The following is a 20,836-nucleotide window of genomic DNA, read 5'->3' on the forward strand; positions in this document are numbered from 1 at the left end:
AGAGATAGAGGACAATTTTAGAGAGAGAGGGAGGGTTTAGAGTGTTTTTCTTGTGTGTGTTCCAAATGACTTAATTAACACATTAAGTACTATCTACTAGATGGACTTTGCAAATAGGCCCATAGTCCATGGACTTCAATAAAAGGAGTTTACAAGATGATCAAAAGAGTCCAATAACATAAGAAATCAGACATTGGTTAAATAAATTAACCCAAGGTTACAAGGATAATTAAATTAAAATAACCAAACGTACCGTGAAAATCCGGGGCGTTACAATTTCTCCAAGATATTTGTACCCCTGACACGGCTGACGAAGAAATATGTGGTCTTTCGATGGGGGCCTGAGCAGCAGGCAACGTTCGAGACTTTGAAACATAAATTATGCGAGGCGCCAATCTTAGCCCTGCCAGAGGGCATGGAGGATTTTATGGTGTACTGTGATGCGTTCATCTTAGGGTTGGGCGCAGTGCCGATGCAGAGAGGGCATGTCATCGCCTACGCGTCGAGGCAGCCGAAGCCTCACGAGGCGAATTACTTGACGCATGAGGGGCTGTTGTGTTCGCCCTCAAGATTTGGCGTCATTACCTCTATGGGGTTCATTGTACCATCTACACGGACCATAAGAGTTTGAGGTACCTCATGGATCAGCCGAATCTGAACATGAGGCAGCGTCGGTGGTTGGACGTGGTGAAGGATTATGACTGTGAGATCCTTTACCACCCAGGGAAGGCCAATGTGATGGCCGATGATCTTATCCGTAAGGCAACACCGATCAAAGGCGTGTGCATGAGGATGACAGTAGTGACTCCGTTGTTAAAGCAAATTCGGGAGGCTCAGCAGGAGGCTATGAAGGAGGAACATCGGAAGAGCGAGCGTATAGTGGGTCAGGTTTCCTCCTTCGATTATGATAGCCGAGGGTTATTTACACTACACTGCAGCGTGTGGGTACCATATCACGGGGGTGTGTGCCAGGTTCTGATGGAGGAGGCGCACAAATCCTGATTCTCCATTCATCACGGGGTGACGAAGATGTATAGAGATCTTCGTCTAGACTATTGGTGGCCCTGCATGAAACGGGATGTAGTTTGGTACGTTGAGCGGTGCTTGACCTGTAGGACGGTCAAGGCCGAACACCAGAGGCCACACGACAAGATGCAACCGTTGAATATTCCGCTGTGGAAATGGGAAGACATCACGATGGATTTTATCACCAAGCTTCCCAGTACCGCACGAGGAGTGGATTCTATATGGGTTAACGTGGATCGGTTGACCAAGAGCGCCCACTTCATACCGATCCAGGAGAGTATCTCGGCAGAGAAGTTGGCCGATATCTACATTCGAGAGGTGGTGGCGCGACACGGAGTGCCAGTCTCCGTGATTTCAGACAGGGATGTACGGTTTACTTCCAGGTTTTGGAAGAAGTTCCATGACGAGCTTGGCACTCGTCTTCATTTTAGCACCGCCTTTCACCCGCGGAAAGATGGTCAGAGTAAGCGGACCATCCAGACTCTGGAGGATATGTTGCGGGCGTGTGTGCTGGACTTTGGTGGTAGCTGGGATACTTATCTCCTTTTGGCTAAGTTCTCATATAACAACAACTACCATGTGAGTATTGACGGTCCTCCCTTTGAGATGTTATATGGGAGGAGGTGCAGGACCCCAATATGTTGGGGTGAAGTTGGCCAGAGGGTCATGGGGAGCACCGAAGTGGTGCTCAAGACGACCAAGAGGATTCAGCAGGTTCGGAGCAGGCTTCATACTGCACAGAGTCGGCAGAAAAGTTATGCCGACAAGCGTTGTTCAGACCTAGAGTTCCAGGTCGGAGATATGGTTCTCCTGAAGGTATCGCCTTGGAAATGCGTCATCCGATTCAGGAAGCGGGGCAAGTTGGGCCCAAGGTACATTGGACCATTCAGGGTTGTAGCCCGGGTGGGCAAGGTAGCATACAGGTTGGATCTATCAGCCGAACTCAGTCAGATCCACAACACTTTCCATGTTTCGCAACTGCGGAAGTGCCTGGTGGACGACACCGTAGTGGTGCTTTTGGAGGACATCCAGGTTGATGGCAGCTTGAATTACATTGAGAGGCCAGTGGCAATCCTCGACCGGAAGTCGAAGGATTTGAGGAACAAGAGGGTGGAACTCGTGAAGGTGCAATGGCAGCACCGGAAGGGGTCAGAGTGGACTTGGGAGCCGGTGGAAGAGATGATGGAGCACTACCCCGAGCTGTTTTAGGAACGAGCAGCAGACTTCAAGGACGATGTCTAAAATAAGTGGGGGAGATTTGTAGCACCTGGTTTTTGGTACGTATTCTTTGTGATTAACTCTTTAAATATTTTCATTTTGGCCTTGGACTCGGCGAGTTGATGGGCTAACTCGTCGAGTAGAAGCAGGACAAGACGCGAGGTTTAAGCTATGGACTCGGCGAGTTGGTACTAGTCGGACAAAAACCCTAATCCGAGGGTTTGCACCCTATTTAAACACTTTAACTTGGCCTGTTTCATCCCATTTACCTCCAGAGAACCTCCATAGCAAACCTTAGCCGTTGTTGAAGCAAATTAGAGCATTTGAAGAGTTTTTGGTGTGCTTGTGATCCAAGGTAGGAAGAGAAGCTTGAAGGAACAAGGAAGGACTGATGGGGATCCGAATTGGTGCATCATTTGCAACTCATTCAAGGTAAAAAAAAGTCTGTACCCTGATCTTCCAATTGTTAGATCCCATTTTGGTGGAGTTTTAGGGCTTTATGAGCCATTTTAGCTAGCCAACCATGAATGCAAGCATGGTTGGGGATGAGGGTGTGGATCTAGGACCCTTAAAGGGTCACAAAGCAGAAAGGGGGTGCTTTTCCACCCAAGAAAGGCTCCATGCAACTCAAGGGTTTGTTTTAGGACCTTTTGAGCTTAAAGTCCCATGCAAGCACGTAAAGGTTGTGACTTTACGTGCTAGAATGGTCCTAGGAGCATAGATCTATCCTTTGATCAAGAGTTGTGCATCAGAAATCGAAGATCTAGTGAGAATATGCAACAAACTCGGCGAGTCCAAGCTTGTGTCCCAAATCAGTTGAGGGTCAAAAGGACCCAGTTGAGTGTGGAAAGCTTTTAGGGAGTCCCGGGGAGTGACCCAACGTTCTGGACTAAGCCATTGTTCGGGATATTCATGGTACTCGACAATTGCATGAGCAGACTCAGCGAGTCCAAGGCAATCTTCATATGGATGAAGATGAACTCGACGAGTTGTTCATACGACTCGGCGAGTCAAGGACAGGACATGTTTATCAGATGAAGATGAACTCGACGAGTTGTTCATACAACTCGACGAGTCGGATGAAGATTCAGTCGATGTTCATTTAGAAGGAAAACTCGTCGATTCATTGCCTAACTCGACGAGTAGAGTCAGGGATATGGATAAATGGAGGGATAGGGATTCGGCGAGTTGGCAAGCCAACTCGGCGAGTCAGGTCAACTGGAAGTTGAGTTTGACCTTGACATTGACTTGGTAGGGGTAGGATGGTCATTTTACCCTAAGGTCAGTTAGCAGTGTTTGATTAAGTGTTTTGTGGGAAATGCAGCCGGAGGATTTCCGGAGCAGCGGCAGCAGATACACAGTTCCCGCACAGATCAGCAGCTACTTCGAGGTGATTTACCTTCCAGTAGCGGTGGGTCTACGGCCACAATGCCGGCCCACCAGTAGGAGTTGTATGTTAGATGATTGTCTTTGTGATATCATTTAGGTTTGCTACTACCTAATATGTTATATGTTGGCATGATATGTTATATGTGATAGTAGTAGAGTTCGGTTGTTAGGACCGAAGGGTAGGTCAGGCACCCCAGATATGTATGACAATATGTGATGGTATGTTTGTATGCTGGCATGATATGTTATATGTGATAGGGGTAGTAGGAGGGGAATAGTCCCCAAGTTCGGTTTTTAGGACCGGCGGGTAGGTCGGCACCCCAGAATAGCTTGACATGGGTAGGTCAGCACCCCAGAATGGCTTGACACGAGTAGGACGACACCCCAGAATGGCCACACGGGTAGGTCGGGCACCCCAGAATGGCCGTACCGGGGGGGGGGGGGGGGGGAACTCACTAAGCTTCGTGGTTACAGTTTTCAGTTTTGGTTTCAGGTACCACTTCATCAAAGGGGAAGGAGCTGGCGCGATAGCGGCACATTACACACAAACACTGTTTTCCGCTTTACGAACTTGTTCTAGGATTTGTACTATGATATTGGGTTGTTTTCATATTTTGGTTTTCAGACACGATGTATGTTATGAAATGGCTTGATCAGACAATGTTTTATTTACAAATGTTTTCCAAAGTATTGATTTTAAAAAACGAAATTTTTGGGCGTGAAATTTGGGTCATTACAATAATCCTATAAAGTCTCTTTGACTCAAAACCTTCTGAGCTAGAATCCTTGATTCGATAAAAGGCCCGCACCATCACTTTTACCATTATACCCTTAGGCTTTAAAGTACAAATCAAAAGATCAACTCGCACAACCTATATATATATATATATATATATATATATATATATATATATATATATATATATATATATATGGAGAGGATCAAATGAGAACACCTAAAAGGTTGAGAACGTGAGAACAGTTCTGGACTAATAATTTTATAAGGGTATATTAGTAACTTTATATAAATATTAATTAATGATTTCCTAAATCTAGGGATAATGATTTTAATTACCTAAAAAATTAATATTTCCTTTTAGTTAATGAAATATATATAAATATTTTTTTTATGATTGTTCTAAAAAATAATTTATGACCGTTTCAAAAAAATTACCTAAAAAAATTAATATTTCCTTTTATTCTAAATCTGAAAAGAAAATCTTAAAAAAATTATTATTTTCTACTATTTCACGTTTTTGTTTTTAAAAAATAAAATGAATACAAATCCAATCCCAAATCAATACACTTCCAATCATAAATGAAAACACATCAAATTACAAATAATTCAATGCATTTTCATCAATCGAAAATAAAAATAGTGTAAAAATTATCATTTTTTCATAAAATGAAGACCTCTAATCATAAATAAATACATTCACTCACATGAATACACTACTATTCATAAATAAATACAATAATTCACACATAAATACATTGCAATTCACAAATGAATACACTGTTATTTATAAATTAATACACATTCTATCATATATTGAATACATCTAATCATAAATAAATACACTCATTCACATGAATACACTACTATTAATAAATAAATAAATACAATCATTCACACATAACTACACTGTTATTCATAATGAATGCACGTGCTATTCATAAATAAATTCAACCATTCACGCACCCCCCTTCATGATCCATTTTTTTATTGTCGATTGACTACAACGACATCAAGAGTGAATCGGTACTGTTGAGTTCATCGTAGCCCAAGGTGGATTGAAGGTTTCCTTCCCATCACTCCCTTTACTGTCGCTGCCGTATTCATAAATCTTTCCATTGGATCACTGGATAAACAATGGAGGTAGAAGGACTGCCACCACCATCCTTGGACTGTCACCACCACAAACATCTCTATCCTTCTCTTTTCCATCGAACAAGTAGGCTAAACACCGCCGTTCTTCATCTTCTTCCTATTTATTTCAAGCAACAAAACACCACCAAAATCTATTGATTAAACTCATCAATTTCTGTTAAAAATCAAACCCAAAAACCCACCTCAAACTCCACAAATTTCAGTCAAAACAGAACAAAGAAAGGGAATCAAACAAACACCCACTTGAGCTTACCGAGTTCTGCCAAATCAAACAAGAAGAAAAAAGAAGGAACCCTTACCCGTTGTTGAATCGTTGATGCCTTTCTCGATCACTAAACAACCCAATGTCGAGGCTTTGTCACCGGAAACCAATGGCAAACCCCACATCCCGCTGCTTCCATTCTCTTTTCTTCTTCTCTTCGATCTAGCCAAGCACCAAAGGTGCCCCATCTTCAACCCCTGATCGCATTGTTGCATCCACCGAGACCGACGACCCACCCCTCGCTGCCTCCTCCTTTCCTCATCTTTAGCCTCGTCGAACCTGGAGACGCTCCCCTTGCCATCACGACGGCCGACCATAGACGTTGCCGACTGCCTTCACTTCCTTCCTACGTCTTTCATCGACCTTGCTGCTTTCAATTCTTTGTTTTCCCCAGTCCCGTCAAGTGACGCCTTGGAGGGTTTTGGTGATGGCAAAGTCCGATGATGATATTAGGTTAACGAAATAAAGAGGCAAAGAGTAATTATAGGAGTTTACAAAATTAGGGTAATGTCTATTTACTTTAATACCCTTTATAATTTTTTTTTAATTTAAAAATTAAATTTTAAATGTATTAATAATAAAATAACAATTAATTATAGCTACACATCTTAATAATTAGATGGTCCAGATCTGTTCTCGCGTTCTCAACCTTTTAGATGTTCTCATTTGTACCTACTCCTATATATATATATATATATATATATATATATATATATATATATATATATATATATATATATATAATTAATTAATTAATTAACTCCTAAATGGGCCTAGAACCCAACCCTTTGAAGTCCAGGGCCTAACTTAATCCATTAATGTCCATAATTCTCGAAATTAGAAGCTTCTTGAAACCAAATGTTACAACTCTCCCCCACTTAAACTAGATTTCGTCCTTGAAATCACTCCTTGCTACTTACTAGACACCTAGTCATATGTGTGACCGTAGGATCTTATTCATGTTATTGACCGGAGGGTCTTATTCGTATTATTAACCAGATGGTCTTATTTGCTTATATTGAGATATGTGTTATTATGCATTCTGTCTTTGTGACTTATGTTGTTTATATTATTCAGTGTACAATATGAGTTATGGCCAGATGGTCCATACCGAGACGTGAGACCGGAGGGTCTTCACCGAGATACGTGACCGAAGGGTCCTTATCGAGATATAGCCATGAGAGGCTAATTATTTGTGTATGTGGTATTTTGGGGAACTCACTAAGCTTCGTGTTTACAATGTTGATTTAAATGTGTTTCAGATACTTTTGTAGATTCCGAAAAGGTGAAGACATGATTGTACACATTCGTCGGCTTATAATGTCTTGTGGATTTTGGGATACTCTATCACTCTGATATGTTTTGATAATTATTAAAATTCTGTGATGACTTGGTTTTATGAATAATGTTTGGTGAATTCAAAATGAAAAAAAATTTGTTTGAAATTTAAGGTGTTACAAACAAAATGATGTATATGAATTGATAGTAAAACCCTAAGCCTATATAAAGAGAAAATCAATCTTTAAATTCTTGGCCGAAATACGAACCATAATGAAAGATATATCCGCGTGTACGCAATGTCGGTCCGAAATGTACATTTTACTCCTACATATCATATTTTGAATGACTTTGTCATATCCGAACAGTTTTCTAACAACAATGTTTCAGACTTCGTAATCATTTTTTATGAATTAAAAAGTAGGTCATTTCGTGTGATTACTTCATTCCTAATGATTGTAAATATCCCTTTGTATTTTGTTTATTAGGTAATATGTAATAATAATATCTTATTATTTTATTTATTCAGGAAGGTAATTAAAAGAGCAACTATATTTTAAAACCTAGATTCCTAACGAACTGCCCAAAAGAAGTGCATGAATGCATGGTTAAGCAAAACTCCTTACTCCTTAGATGCCAACCGATGTGAACCCACTCAAATATGCTTTTATTTTCATTTACGTTATGTAGTTCATATATAATACTATCAACATATTTTTTTGGGTTGTTTGCGGAGAATCATAGTCAATAAACTACCTTTTTAAAAACCACTTAGATTAGTTTTTCAAAATCTTTTTAATTTTTTTTTCAAAATTAACACTTACGTAATTTTAGAAAAATATATTCTTCTAAATATGTTTTTATGTTATTTTATATCTTCAACTAAAACGTCATTTTGCTTTTCAATATTCAACAAGTTTTTCATATAACATCAATTTCAGCTAGCAAAGTACAAACAAACATAGACTTTATCAATTTATGCAACAATTTTGTAATCACATAATGAATTGATGAAGAAAAATGGAAGTATCTAGTATTTATTTAATTAACCCTAAATTAAGAAACTTGGATTTTTTTATCCGAAATAAAAATAAAAATGATTCCTTTGTGTATATATCAAAAAGTCATTCGAGATATGAATAGAAAGTAACCAAAAAGTCAAAAGGTTTCTTCGACAATGAAAGCATCTCGTCGTCCTCATGGCTGTAAGTTTCTTTTCGGAGCGAAGAAAATCCAGTTGACATGAATTGGTGCGAACTCCATGGCTATGGCTTCACGACTGCTTTATCTGCCTATAAAAATGGCTTCCCTTCCTCTTCCCCAAACCATCTCAATCACCATCATTTCAGTCTTCAAAGAAAGATAACACCACAAAAACTAGAAAGGAAAAACATAGAGAGGTTTGAATATGGGGAAGGCGCTAATTCTGGTGGCTTTCCTACTCGTCTCCATCGGAGCTACCACGGTTCGAGCTGATGACTACAACAAGCCTGAAGACAATAAGACTCCGGCACCGGTACCCGCCCCTAAAGACCAGAAACCAGCGGCAGCCCCGGTCCCTACGGAGGAGAAATCAAAGCCAGAACCGCCGAAGGAGGACGAGAAACCAAAACCAGCACCGGCTCCGAAGGAGGAGAAACCAAAGCCTTCTCCTGTCGACGACGATACCACGAACTACGACGACGAGACACCAGACCCAAAAACAGGATGCGAACGGGCTAAGTGTAAATCGAAAGGAGCTTGTAATAAGAAGACACTAACCTGTCCGGCCGAGTGCCCGGAGAGGAAGCCCAAGAAGAACAAGAAGAACAAAGGTTGCTTCATCCATTGTGGTAGCAAGTGTGAAGCTACTTGCAAATGTATGTACTCCACCTGTTCGATAAAATGTTTCTTTGAATTCCTAATCATCTACACTCTTCTTCCTAACTAATTTGCAATTGAATGACAGGGAGGAGGCCACAATGTAACGGATATGGCTCTCTATGCTACGATCCAAGGTTCGTCGGAGGTGACGGAGTGATGTTCTACTTCCATGGCGGAAAAGGACGTGATTTCGCTCTTGTCTCCGACACCAACCTCCAAATCAACGCCCACTTCATCGGAAACCGCCCAAATGGCCGGAAACGTGACTACACATGGGTCCAGTCCATCTCCATCATGTTCGACACCGACACCCTCGTCCTCTCAGCTAAGAAAGTACAACAATGGGACGACTCCGTCGACGTACTTCTCGTAAAATTCAACGGTCAACAAGTCAACATCCCCTTCACCGGAGACGCAGAATGGAAAACCAACACCGGAGTAAGAGGAGTGGCGGTGGAAAGAACCGACGACACCAACACTGTTAGAGTTACAGTCGGCGGGCTGGTTGAAATCGACATGAAAGCTGTTCCGGTGACCAAAGAAGACGAAAAAGCTCACAACTACCAGTTACCATCAAATGACACTTTTGCCCATTTCGAGACACAGTTCCGATTCTCAAATCTCTCAGACAACGTCGAGGGCATTTTGGGAAAAACCTACAGACCAGGGTATGTTAGCCCAGTGAAGAGAGGGATCGCGATGCCATTAATGGGTGGAGAAGACAAATACGAAACTCCGTCTTTAACTTCACCTCGTTGCAAACTCTGCATGTTTCAGTCAAATTACGAATCTGCCCCTCCCGCAACCGGAATATCTCAATACTAATCAATTATCGTAATTCCTTGTAATATATCAATAATGGTCATAAATTAAGGCTCTCGACTCCTTGAATTTTATTATAATACAAAATAAAAACGGTTTTATTCTATGATTTATAATTTTATAATTATAATTATATTCGTGTTTTTCATTCACACGATGCTTCTACAGCTAAACTTTTAACTACATTTACACAAGGATCACCAAAAGTAACAGTCGAAACTCCAACACTACAAGTCTTGAACCCAAGGCAAGCATTTTGTAGGATCGAAAGTGCATTATCACTCTTGCATTCGCCATGTCTAAAATTACCACATTGCCCTTGAGGTGTTCCAAAGCTAGCAAACTTTATAGAGGAGATGACTTGATTAGGGTGAGGGCATTCTAGGGAAACTTTTGGTTCTTGTTTCCGTTTTCTCCTTGACTTTTCTTGACTCCATGATTCGATAGAAGATGGGTGTGATTCGGACACATGGGAACATAAACTTTGTAACACTTGTGTTGTGAAAGATATTTTTGTAGGGTCACCACTGATTTCTTCAAATAACACCATAACATTCCCACTTGATTTTAACCATGATCGAGGGACATGATACCTACAAGATTATACCAATGAGATCAAAAATCATTTTTGTTAAAATACAAAGTAGGATTTTGGTCATTTTTGTAATTAACCTAAAAAGAAACTTCACTTACAGCTTTTGCGAGGGTTTTCCACAACCTTTGAGGCATTTATTTGAATTATACGACCCTTTATAACTACAATCCGAACAACCACTATTTGGAGCAATATAAGCTGGCCAATAGCGCCCGATACTTTCTCCATTCACCCACAATTCACCTTTCCCCATTCCACTTAAATCTATTGCAATTGGATCATCACCCGAAGGAGCATCAAAGCTTGTCTGTTTTCACATATGATATTAACTATTGAGTATGAAGATAAATTAAATGGTTGTTCTATAAAAACTATGATATTACCTTGTACCAAGTCAAAGGTTGACTTTTAGGCACCCCGGACACCCAAAGTGACGAACCACCCGTGTGTAGCCCTAGTCCTTCTCCTTTAAGTCCAACCTAAATGTCAATATGTTAGAAACTATAGTCAAAAGGGTAAAATTGTCATTTTATGTCTACCTGATATGTCCACCGCATTGATGAAAGGTCAATAGTTGATCCGTTCTTTAACCCTTCAAGCTCAACCGGACCGGTTATACCCGCACCCGTTGTATCAAAAAACGCACCGTAGTTCTGTAATTGAAATTACATAAATACCCTTCTTGTATGTCATTGTTACTAATCAAAATCAATGAAATTTACAAAAGTCAAACCTTGAGTCCCACGGTCAAACTAAGCAGATCGAGTTTGTTTATTCCTGGTTTGAGTGTAATAGGAATATCCTTGGAAACAGTAGGGTTATTAGCATTACCAATTGCACTACCTACAATATAAAAAAAATCATCAAGAAAAATAACCGAATTTTTTTTTTTTTTTTTTTTTTTTTGTTACTTGGTCAAACCTGCGAGTTGACCGTTAACGAACAAATGAAGAACATGGCCGAGTGACTTCACATGTAGAACTGTTTCAGACTCGTCACCTTCACTTTCAGCACTAAAAGATAACCATAGAAAATAATTTAGATTCTAATAATAAAAATAATATTTAACTTTTTAAAAAAAATAAAAAGTTGTGTTGATTTATACCTTATTGAATACCACAAATAATCACTTTGATCCGCTGTTGTGTTGATTTGCTCCACTAATCCCGGTTTTTTAAATGCATTATTACTCGAAATCCCAATAGGCTCACTAACATAACTCCAATCAGACGAAATTTCTTCTGAAGCAATTAATTCGTTTCCGTTTTTTTTAGCTACAAATCTTCGTATTGTAGCCATGGAGTTTATCTGCCAAAATAGACCAACTTCAATTTCAATTTCAAAACTCTAATGAATTCTAGAATTTTTGTGGGAATTTGGTAAGTTATATAAAAGATAGTAACAAATGCTACAAATTTGTATCGTATTAGGTTTCTAATTTATTAAAAAACCCATATGAAAAATGAATTTGATATTTCATATACGATAGGGTTGACTATAAAGTCAAACGAATACGAACCTTTGCAGTATTGAACGCTACATTCTTGCAATCGGGCAAGATGCTGACAGACCAAGCGGGTAGGCGATAAGAATTGCCATTGAAGGTCACCGTTGCATCATTTTTCGTGTCAACATTTGCCAAAAAAGCAGCACATGTTGATGATGTTTTATACACACTAGCCTAAAGTTCAAAAAAAATTATGTTAGTAAAGGTACAACGGGTCCCACCACATCATTAGTTCAATAAAGTTGCATTTCTTACACTAGATATACTTTCTAAGTGGTATAGTGTTAGATAACATTTACAACATTTACATCTTTTGCAATGACAAAACATCAGTCCAATACATGCCAAAAGATGTATAAGACTGTAATGTTCTGTTCTGTCTTGTCATATGTAACAAACGAGGTCTAAGAAAAGTGGACTTACCTCTAGATTGTTGCCAAGAGAAGTAGTAGTTGGATCGGTTGCCACCATCGCGTCTTCACAAAGCTTAATTGCCTTATGTAACTCTTTTAAATGACCCCATTTAGGTTGTCTAGGTGCTCCTACACCATAATACAAAAATCAAAAAACAACTTTTAATCAATTAAACAACCTTTAACAAATCAAAAAATAATCATCATACCATATTCATCAAGTGGAGCATCATAATCATAACTTGTTGCGATAAAAGGTCCGCCAGTAGAACGCCCAAAATTCGTTCCACCATGGTACTACACATAGACATATATATAAAAATAACTACACAAAAAAATCAAAAAGTGAAAACCAATGTATAAAAACTTATAAAACTAACCATGTAATAATTTTGAAACGTTCCACCTCTTTGGTAAAATCGTGCAACCGAAAAAGCAATATCTTCCACGGGTCTATAAGGCACGGCCCCACCAAACGAAAGAAACCATCCGGTCCAATTTTCGGTCCACATTGTTGGTTTATTATTAGAATTTGGAGTGTATCCATCACAATAAAACCCATTGCATGTGTCTATCTATGTTCATAAAAAAGAATGTGACACCACATGTTAATCTTGATTAACAAAAGTCATTAAGTTAATAATTAGAGATTTTTTTTTATGGTATTACAATTGGATCCGGAGCATCTTTTTGTTGACACATCACCCATGGCACTCCTGTGTCTAAAGACGTAGCCATACTCGCGGCCCATTTGATATAAGTTTGTGCAGCCGGACCATAGTCTTTATCAATATTGCCATATTCATTCTCAATCTATAATAAAAAAAAGTTTAATATCAATATTAAACTCATGTTGGAGTATTTAAAATTGTGAGAAATATCAGAGCCAATGGACAGGTCGAATGTGTCAGCCTAAAAACCTGACTGACAGAACTCTGTAGTTAAGCGTGCTGAGGTAAACTAACCTGAGATAAGATTATGGGCCCGCCTTGAGATGCATAAAGATTCTCCTCCTTCATCATGCCGACTATTTTGGCTGTAAATCGCTTCATTTCGGCCTAAAACATTTGTGAATTTACTCAATTTAGTCAAAAACGTGTTGAAAAAATTCGAAAACTTTTGATATAAAATGAAAGTAAATAATAAACCTTATAAGGCTCATTATCAGTTCGAAGCACAATTCCGGGTATGAAATGTAACCAGAGTGGAAAGCCACTGTTTGCAAAAAGAAATTAATGAGTATAAAGTATAAACATCAAGATTTGGATTATTTTTATCATTAAATATTGAAAAAAAAAGGAAATTAAAACTAACCCATAATTCCATTCTGCACAAACGTAAGGACCAATTCGAAGATGAACATAAAGACCAGCATCAGCCACCAATTTCACAAATTTAACCAAATCTTTTCTTCCTTCAAATTCATACTGTTGAAGTTCATAATTTTGTCAGGATTAATATGGAAATTGGGTCTTTTTTATATATAAATACATTTAATTTCATCAACATAAATGCATAATCTTGATTAGATTCTGATCCAAAATAGGCTGATTCAAGAAAATCTTGAAACTTCAACCCGAAAAAGGAAGTTCCTTTCTTGAATTAGAGTTATAAACACTTTAACATCAAGAAAAATTCCCCTCCAAAAAATGTGAAAGAGTTGAATTCATTTTCCAAGATTCTTGTAAAGATAAAAAAAACAACCTGGTTTTTAACAGGTTCATGCAAATTCCAGAAAACGTAGGTTTCGATTACATCAAGTCCTCCTTCTTTCGATTTCTGAATTAACCCTGGCCACATCTGCAATTTAATAAAAAGAAAAAGTTGGAATTTTTTAGTAAGAGAAACAGAGAATGTGTGTGTGTGTGTGTGTGAAAGTGTCGGTGGAGTGTACGGAGTATTACGTCAGGGGTGCTTCGAGGGTAATGAATAGAACCGGAAACCAACACCCGCCGTTTGCCGTCGATCACCAATGCCCGGTGATCATACGTCACATTGACACCAGACGCCACCGTCGCCGCCGCCGCCGCCACCACCAGAAACGAAACAATCAAAAACTCTGTGGAAACTCTCCTCATCGTTCCCTTTTCGTAACCCAAATTAATCAAACTCTTGTGAATTTTTTAGGTTAAATCATCATCAAAAAGCTCTTTTTCTTAAAGCATTTGGCTTACTTTTGCTGGAAATACAATATTAAGTAAAGAATCAAAGCGAAATGTGAAGTGAAAGATGAAATTGAAGAAAGACAGAGACTGAAGGTTTTCGTCGGAGACGACACGCCACCGTTTTACGATGAGTCACGTGTCATCGTCATTTTCTTCGATGAAAACACAACTCAGTTTGTTAGTCAGTAAGCAAGAGAGACGCCACATTATATAATTGATTAATTGAATAAAAATATATTAAAAAAATATTTAAATTTTTATAAAATGCGACTACAAATTCGTCGCATTTCAACGATTGGGAGGGTTTTGTTTGGGAGATGAAATATACGATAAGGATCGGAGAACAAGGACAAAGTGTGGCAATCACGGAAACGTTATACAGATTACAGATTATACAGACTCTGCAGACAACGTTGTTTTGGAATTTACAAAAAGATCACTATTTTTTTGTTAAAATGATGTTCAACCCCCTAATCTTTGATTAGTGAACGATTTATATCCCTGTAGTTTTAGAAAAACTTTAAACTATGATTAAAAGTTTCAATGATGGTTAGTTTCAGTGACCAAAAATGTAATTTACTTTAGTTTTAATAAACATACTCATATGGTTATAGAAATTAAGATTATTAAAATTTCAGAAGATGGTTAGCTTCAGTGACCAAAAATGTAATTTACTTTGGTTTTAATAAACATACTCTTTTGGTTATAGAAATTAAAATTAAAATTTTACGTAGTACTTGTCATGTAGATATTTATGAAATTGATTCTGGTTTAATATTAACTTTATTAAGTTCTTTACTTTTGGTTGATATTTTTATTGAAATTTATCAAATTAAATATGATATTTGTATAGAGAATATTATATACAAAAGGAAAAACCATACCCAGACATTGGAATCATTATTTAAGTTCAATAATGAATTATTGATATACTCGGAATAAAATCATGGGAAACAAAAAAAAATAAAAACATTATATCACATATATGTATGTGTGTGAACACCGACTTTTTTTTTTTTTTTTTTTTTTTTTTAGAAATACTTCAGAGAAGTCACAAAAGCTAAGAGATAGGCATGACGAAGAGGACAAAGGGGTAGACACACACATACCAATAGATATTCGATGAACTATCTGCCAATAAAATTAGTTTAATCACATTTAATTGTTCTTAATTCAGAATCTCCTTTAATAAACAAATTAATATCGATCAACTTTTGATATGTTTTTAAAACACTTTTTAAATTTTACCTAGAAAATATAAATGCATCCTTTTATAAAATCGTTTAAATTAAAATCTTTAAATGCAATATTTAATTTCCAATGATTAAAAAAGCATCTATCAGCTATTGATTAACGTTAACACCATAGAGTTTTTATATTTATAAAATGTATTATTGGAGTTGTTTACAAAAAAATGAAAAAAAGGTGATATGGTTACCTTAAGGTGGTTGCACCTTTAAAGCAACAATTGATTGAGGTGGGTGGGTGGGTGCGTGTTGAAATTGGTATTGAAACAACTACTCTCTAATTTGATGTTGTATATCGATTATCGAACCATATGGCTATGACTAATGATTCATGTGCAATGTGCGAAACACAACGATTTATTTGGGAAAAAAGGTTAATAAGACCCTACCATGATATGCACCATAAGCTAATACTATATATGACCACAAGTTATATTACGAAGATGTGGCCGACAAATCAGTTAACAATAAATACATTCTTATCAAGAATACGATTTGGATATGCGTTTCATAAAATGACATATTGGTCGTGATGTGACTTCGATACATCAACATTAAAGTGATTATTAGTGATAATTTAAATATAAAAAGATAGCTAAAAGATATGTTTCCACATTCGAGGTGGTTTGTGGTTTGGGAAGTTATCGTGGAATAATGGAATACTAGATTATAGCCCGCGGGAAACGCATAAAAAAACATAAATGCTTTATAGATATTGTATAATGATTATAAAAAAATATATGGTTATTGGTATTATTGAAATGTGTAGAAAATACATTGAAAACGATAAATATATATAATTATTGAAAGATCTATTTGTAGACATTATTTTTTGTTTTATTAGTTGAACGATTTTCCTCGTCTCATATAGTTATGATATTTATATATTTATAATCATTTTAATTAGACGTTCCTTGCATAATAATGTTACCTAATTTAAACATATATTGACAACCAATATACCGTTTTTTCTATTGCATTAAATATTGACAACTATTTCATTTATTCAAATAAAGTTATGTAATATAATTTATAAAATGTTAAATGTTATATAGATTTAATTTTAGTATATCATCAATGGATATTCTTTTCTAAATCATGATTGGTTTATTTTAAATTGATTATAAATATAAATGCTAGCTTTTATGTTTGTTCTTATTTATTTAGTGTTCGCAAGAACTTTGCATTAATTTTGGCGCAACTTTGAATAATTTTAGTATATCATCAATGTAATTTGATATATCTGTCAATTATATGAAATATCAAATAATGACATTTCATTATTATTGTGATAATTTAGTTTATATATTATATTTTCACTAATCTTAACGGTCTTATTTTTTCTAATAACCGTAACGTTTTTACTAAATGTACTTTTTACAAATCTCCTAATATCTTATAATTTTTATCTTACTTTATATTTTTTCATAACTATGTTATTTTCAAGATTGACTGCTTTGATAGCGTTTTTTTTTCAGTCTATTCAATTTTATATTTCATTGTACAACATCATCGTTTGAATATATTCTAAAACTTCACTTTAAAAATGCTTAATGTTTACACTTTGATATTAATTTTTTTAATAAACTCATGTAATAATTATGGAATATATATCTCATTTTAATTAACATTCACTTCCTTTATTATATCAAATTCCTCATTAAACGGATATACTTTTGGAAAATAATAATTATAATAGGGGAGCATTATCTAAGACGTAAATGTTTGATATATTTTTGGAGAAAAAAAAATCATGATCATTAAAAAAAATTTATATAAAGAAAATACAAATTTAAATTTGTTGAAATTATGGATGAAATTACTGGCGAAAATTTATTTTGGAGGGAGTTGTATTTTGTAAGGTATAATAATATTACAAAATTTGAAATATCTATATTTGTTGTGTAAATTAATAAATTTTATTGTTACTATACAAAGATAAAAAATAAGTTGATATGATATACAAAAACATAATAATTTCAATGATATTTTAAATTCATGACAAAATTAACCGGATTCTTATGACATAAAAATTAAAAAAAATCATAATCATCTCTAATATATAAAAGTAACATTTTTGTAATTAATGTCAGTTCCCAAGATAGTTAATTTTTGTTTTGTTAAAGGTACCTAATATCTTTTCATGTTTATTTGAAAAGTTTCAGGAAAGTAATTAACTGATTTCATGTAATTTGTGACAAAGAAAATCGAAATATATGAATACATACATTTGATATAGGAACAAAAAATAATCGAAAAAAATATAAAAAGCGAAAGAAGGTACTGACCTTCTAGCGCACAAGAGCAAATGTTTATAGCAGAGAATGATGATGGAAGTTATAAGCAATATTAACGATGTTGTAGGAGAATGTTTGAAGAAAAGAAACGATTGAAAATAAATATGAGTCTCGGATTTAATGATGAATCGTATATATATGTGATAATTTGAATATGATTTTTCGGTATTAATGATTTCCTAATAAAAAAAGATTTTATATTAATGGTTTACTAATATAAACAGATTTATATTAATGGTTGATATTAAGGCCTTGATTGAAATGATTTGTTAGTAATATGTTTTTTAAAATTGACCATATTAAAATCTTCATAACTGAAAATTCAATATGTAAAATATGGAAAGCTTTTATTGGAATTAAATACATTCCATTTCAACGAATGTAATTATTGATTGATGATTGGAAAGCATTTATTGGAATTAAATACATTCCATATGAGGAAGATGATGTCAGCAATTTGATCTAAAGGTGGAAAAAATAAGATTAAAATACAATCAATGGTCCAGATTATTTAAGATGATGTCATAAGGTTTCTCTTTTAGTAATATTTAAGATTGATCAATTTTGGCGTTTGACACTTCGTAGTTGGTTGTTGTTAAAGCTTTTTTTTTTTTTTTTTTTTTTTTTTTTTTTTTTGCTATTTTGGCACAAATTTTCGATGCCTGAGGAATCAAACGTTTAACCTAATGGAGTATATGCTTAAAAATGTTTTATATAACTTTGTATTTAAATTTATCATTAAATTTTAAATTTTATGTTTTATATGTAGAATGACATGTATCAACATACATACACACAAATATATATATATATATATATATATATATATATATATATATATATATATATATATATATATATATATATATATATTTGTGTGTATGTATGTTGATACATGTCATTCTACATATAAAACATAAAATTTAAAATTTAATGATAAATTTACATACAAATATATATATATATATATATATATATATATATATATATATATATATATAGGGTTAGGTTATTTTGTTTTCATTATCTATTGTGTGCCCGTATGACTGATTCTGGACCAATCATTTTAGTTATTTTAAGAAAGTAATTAATGCATATTACATGTTGAAGATATAATAGGTATTAATTACATCTTCAGCATTTAATATGCATTAATTACTTTCTTAAAATAACTAAAATGATTGGTCCAGAATCAATCATACGGGCACACAATAGATAGTGAAAACATTTGAACCTAACTCTATATATATATATATATATATATATATATATATATATACATATATATATATATATATATATATATATATATATATATATATATAGAGAGAGAGAGAGAGAGAGAGAGAGAGAAAGAGTTAGGTTTATATGTTTTCACTATCTATTGTGTGTATGTATAATTGATTCTGGACCAATCATTTTAGTTATTTTAAGAAAGTAATTAATGCATATTAAATGCTAAAGATGTAATTAATATTCATTATATCTTCAAAATGTAATATACATTAATTACTTTCTTAAAATAACTAAAATGATAGGTCCAAAATCAATCATACATGCACACAATAGATAATGAAAACAAAATAACCTAACCCTATATATATATATATATATATATATATATATATATATATATATATATATATATATATATATATATATATATATATGTGTGTGTGTGTGTGTATGTGTGTCTGGATATCTTCATTAATTTAATTATCATCGTACAACAAGCGAGATGACAAACGGGCAACAAGTTGTGCCGTTAAGCCTTTTTGTAACAAGCTAATTCTTTTAGAGACTACATCCATAGATCTAGGGGATATAACATTGTTATGCATGATCCGTTGTACTCTGTTAAGGAGCTCTACTGCATCCGACGCGAGGAAAACAAACGTATCAAATGCAAATGGTATGAACACATGTTGATTTTCCATACACGATTTCTCATGTTTGGTGATTTTTCCTGTAGCAACTTTTAAAGCAGCATGTCCCACCATGAAACTCCCAGCCCTCACGCCCACAAGAGGGGATGTTACACCCCCAAACCGAAATGACAGAAACGTTCGGGAGTGGAGGACGTCATATGTAGTATCACAACAATTGCATCATAATAATCAAAGTAAACACAACCATTACATTGATTAAGTAAAAACATTTACATCTGTTTGTTTCATATTTATATACATCAAAAGTATAACAAAAGTAAAAGACGTGACTCTATACACTCCGTCTTCTCAAAAATCTGTATGAGGTACCTGCCTACTGATTTCCTGAGAATACAATCAATTTTGAAAGAGTATTAGCATAAAGCTGGTGAGTTCATAAGCATGTTTTTTATAGGAAAATTGGTTAATGAATCAATGAATGTATCTGTATGTTTCCAATAAAACCCATTATTTTCTAACATGTGTATTTTGTTACTGAATCTCATAATGTATTAATTCATATGTCTAGTTACCATTAAATGTGTTGTGCATTATTGTTTTGAATGTGAAATCTCCTTTTTCATGAAAAACCCTGGCTATTACCAGTATGTATAGTAAGTTCGGAAAAACTATGAAAATTCTAATATGTATGGTAGTTCTATTACTTTATAATAAAATTAAGTGAAGTTATTACCATTCATACATTAATCGTATATTTTTAGTACCAAATTTATGAGTTGTTATAACCATACTTGACCATTGAATTGCCTGAACGACGTTCTTCATGGGTCGGAATCGAAATGACTTTGTCACCCAGGCTTGCCGACCTAACTGTAGCTAACAATTATGGTGCAGGATTGTCAATCCCGTATAGATCTATACACAAACTCACGTTCTCCCGCGAGGAGACTGTGGTTATAATCTCAGTACTTTTG

The 20,836-nt window shown here is 35.1% G+C and overlaps 2 protein-coding genes across 2 annotated transcripts; one reads left to right on the plus strand and one right to left on the minus strand.

The window, feature by feature from the left end:
• The first annotated feature begins 8,091 nt into the window (after positions 1-8,091).
• On the plus strand, positions 8,092-9,855 carry LOC111877513 (uncharacterized). Its single transcript, XM_023874038.3, has 2 exons — positions 8,092-8,923; positions 9,013-9,855. Exons 1-2 carry the CDS (start codon positions 8,473-8,475, stop codon positions 9,750-9,752), a joined length of 1,191 nt encoding a protein of 396 aa, XP_023729806.1. The 5' UTR covers positions 8,092-8,472; the 3' UTR covers positions 9,753-9,855.
• On the minus strand, positions 9,787-14,779 carry LOC111877512 (beta-galactosidase 8). The gene is made up of 17 exons (XM_023874037.3): positions 14,169-14,779; positions 13,969-14,064; positions 13,579-13,691; positions 13,413-13,479; positions 13,230-13,322; positions 12,934-13,077; positions 12,645-12,839; positions 12,474-12,561; positions 12,275-12,393; positions 11,864-12,025; positions 11,450-11,652; positions 11,266-11,357; positions 11,078-11,187; positions 10,884-10,997; positions 10,728-10,823; positions 10,443-10,651; positions 9,787-10,342 (listed from the first exon to the last, which is right to left on the minus strand). Exons 1-17 carry the CDS (start codon positions 14,340-14,342, stop codon positions 9,895-9,897), a joined length of 2,523 nt encoding a protein of 840 aa, XP_023729805.1. The 5' UTR covers positions 14,343-14,779; the 3' UTR covers positions 9,787-9,894.
• Between the last annotated feature and the right edge of the window lie 6,057 nt (positions 14,780-20,836).

This window comes from Lactuca sativa, chromosome 6 (genome assembly GCF_002870075.4).
Source record: "Lactuca sativa cultivar Salinas chromosome 6, Lsat_Salinas_v11, whole genome shotgun sequence".
Lineage (NCBI taxonomy): Eukaryota > Viridiplantae > Streptophyta > Magnoliopsida > Asterales > Asteraceae > Lactuca > Lactuca sativa.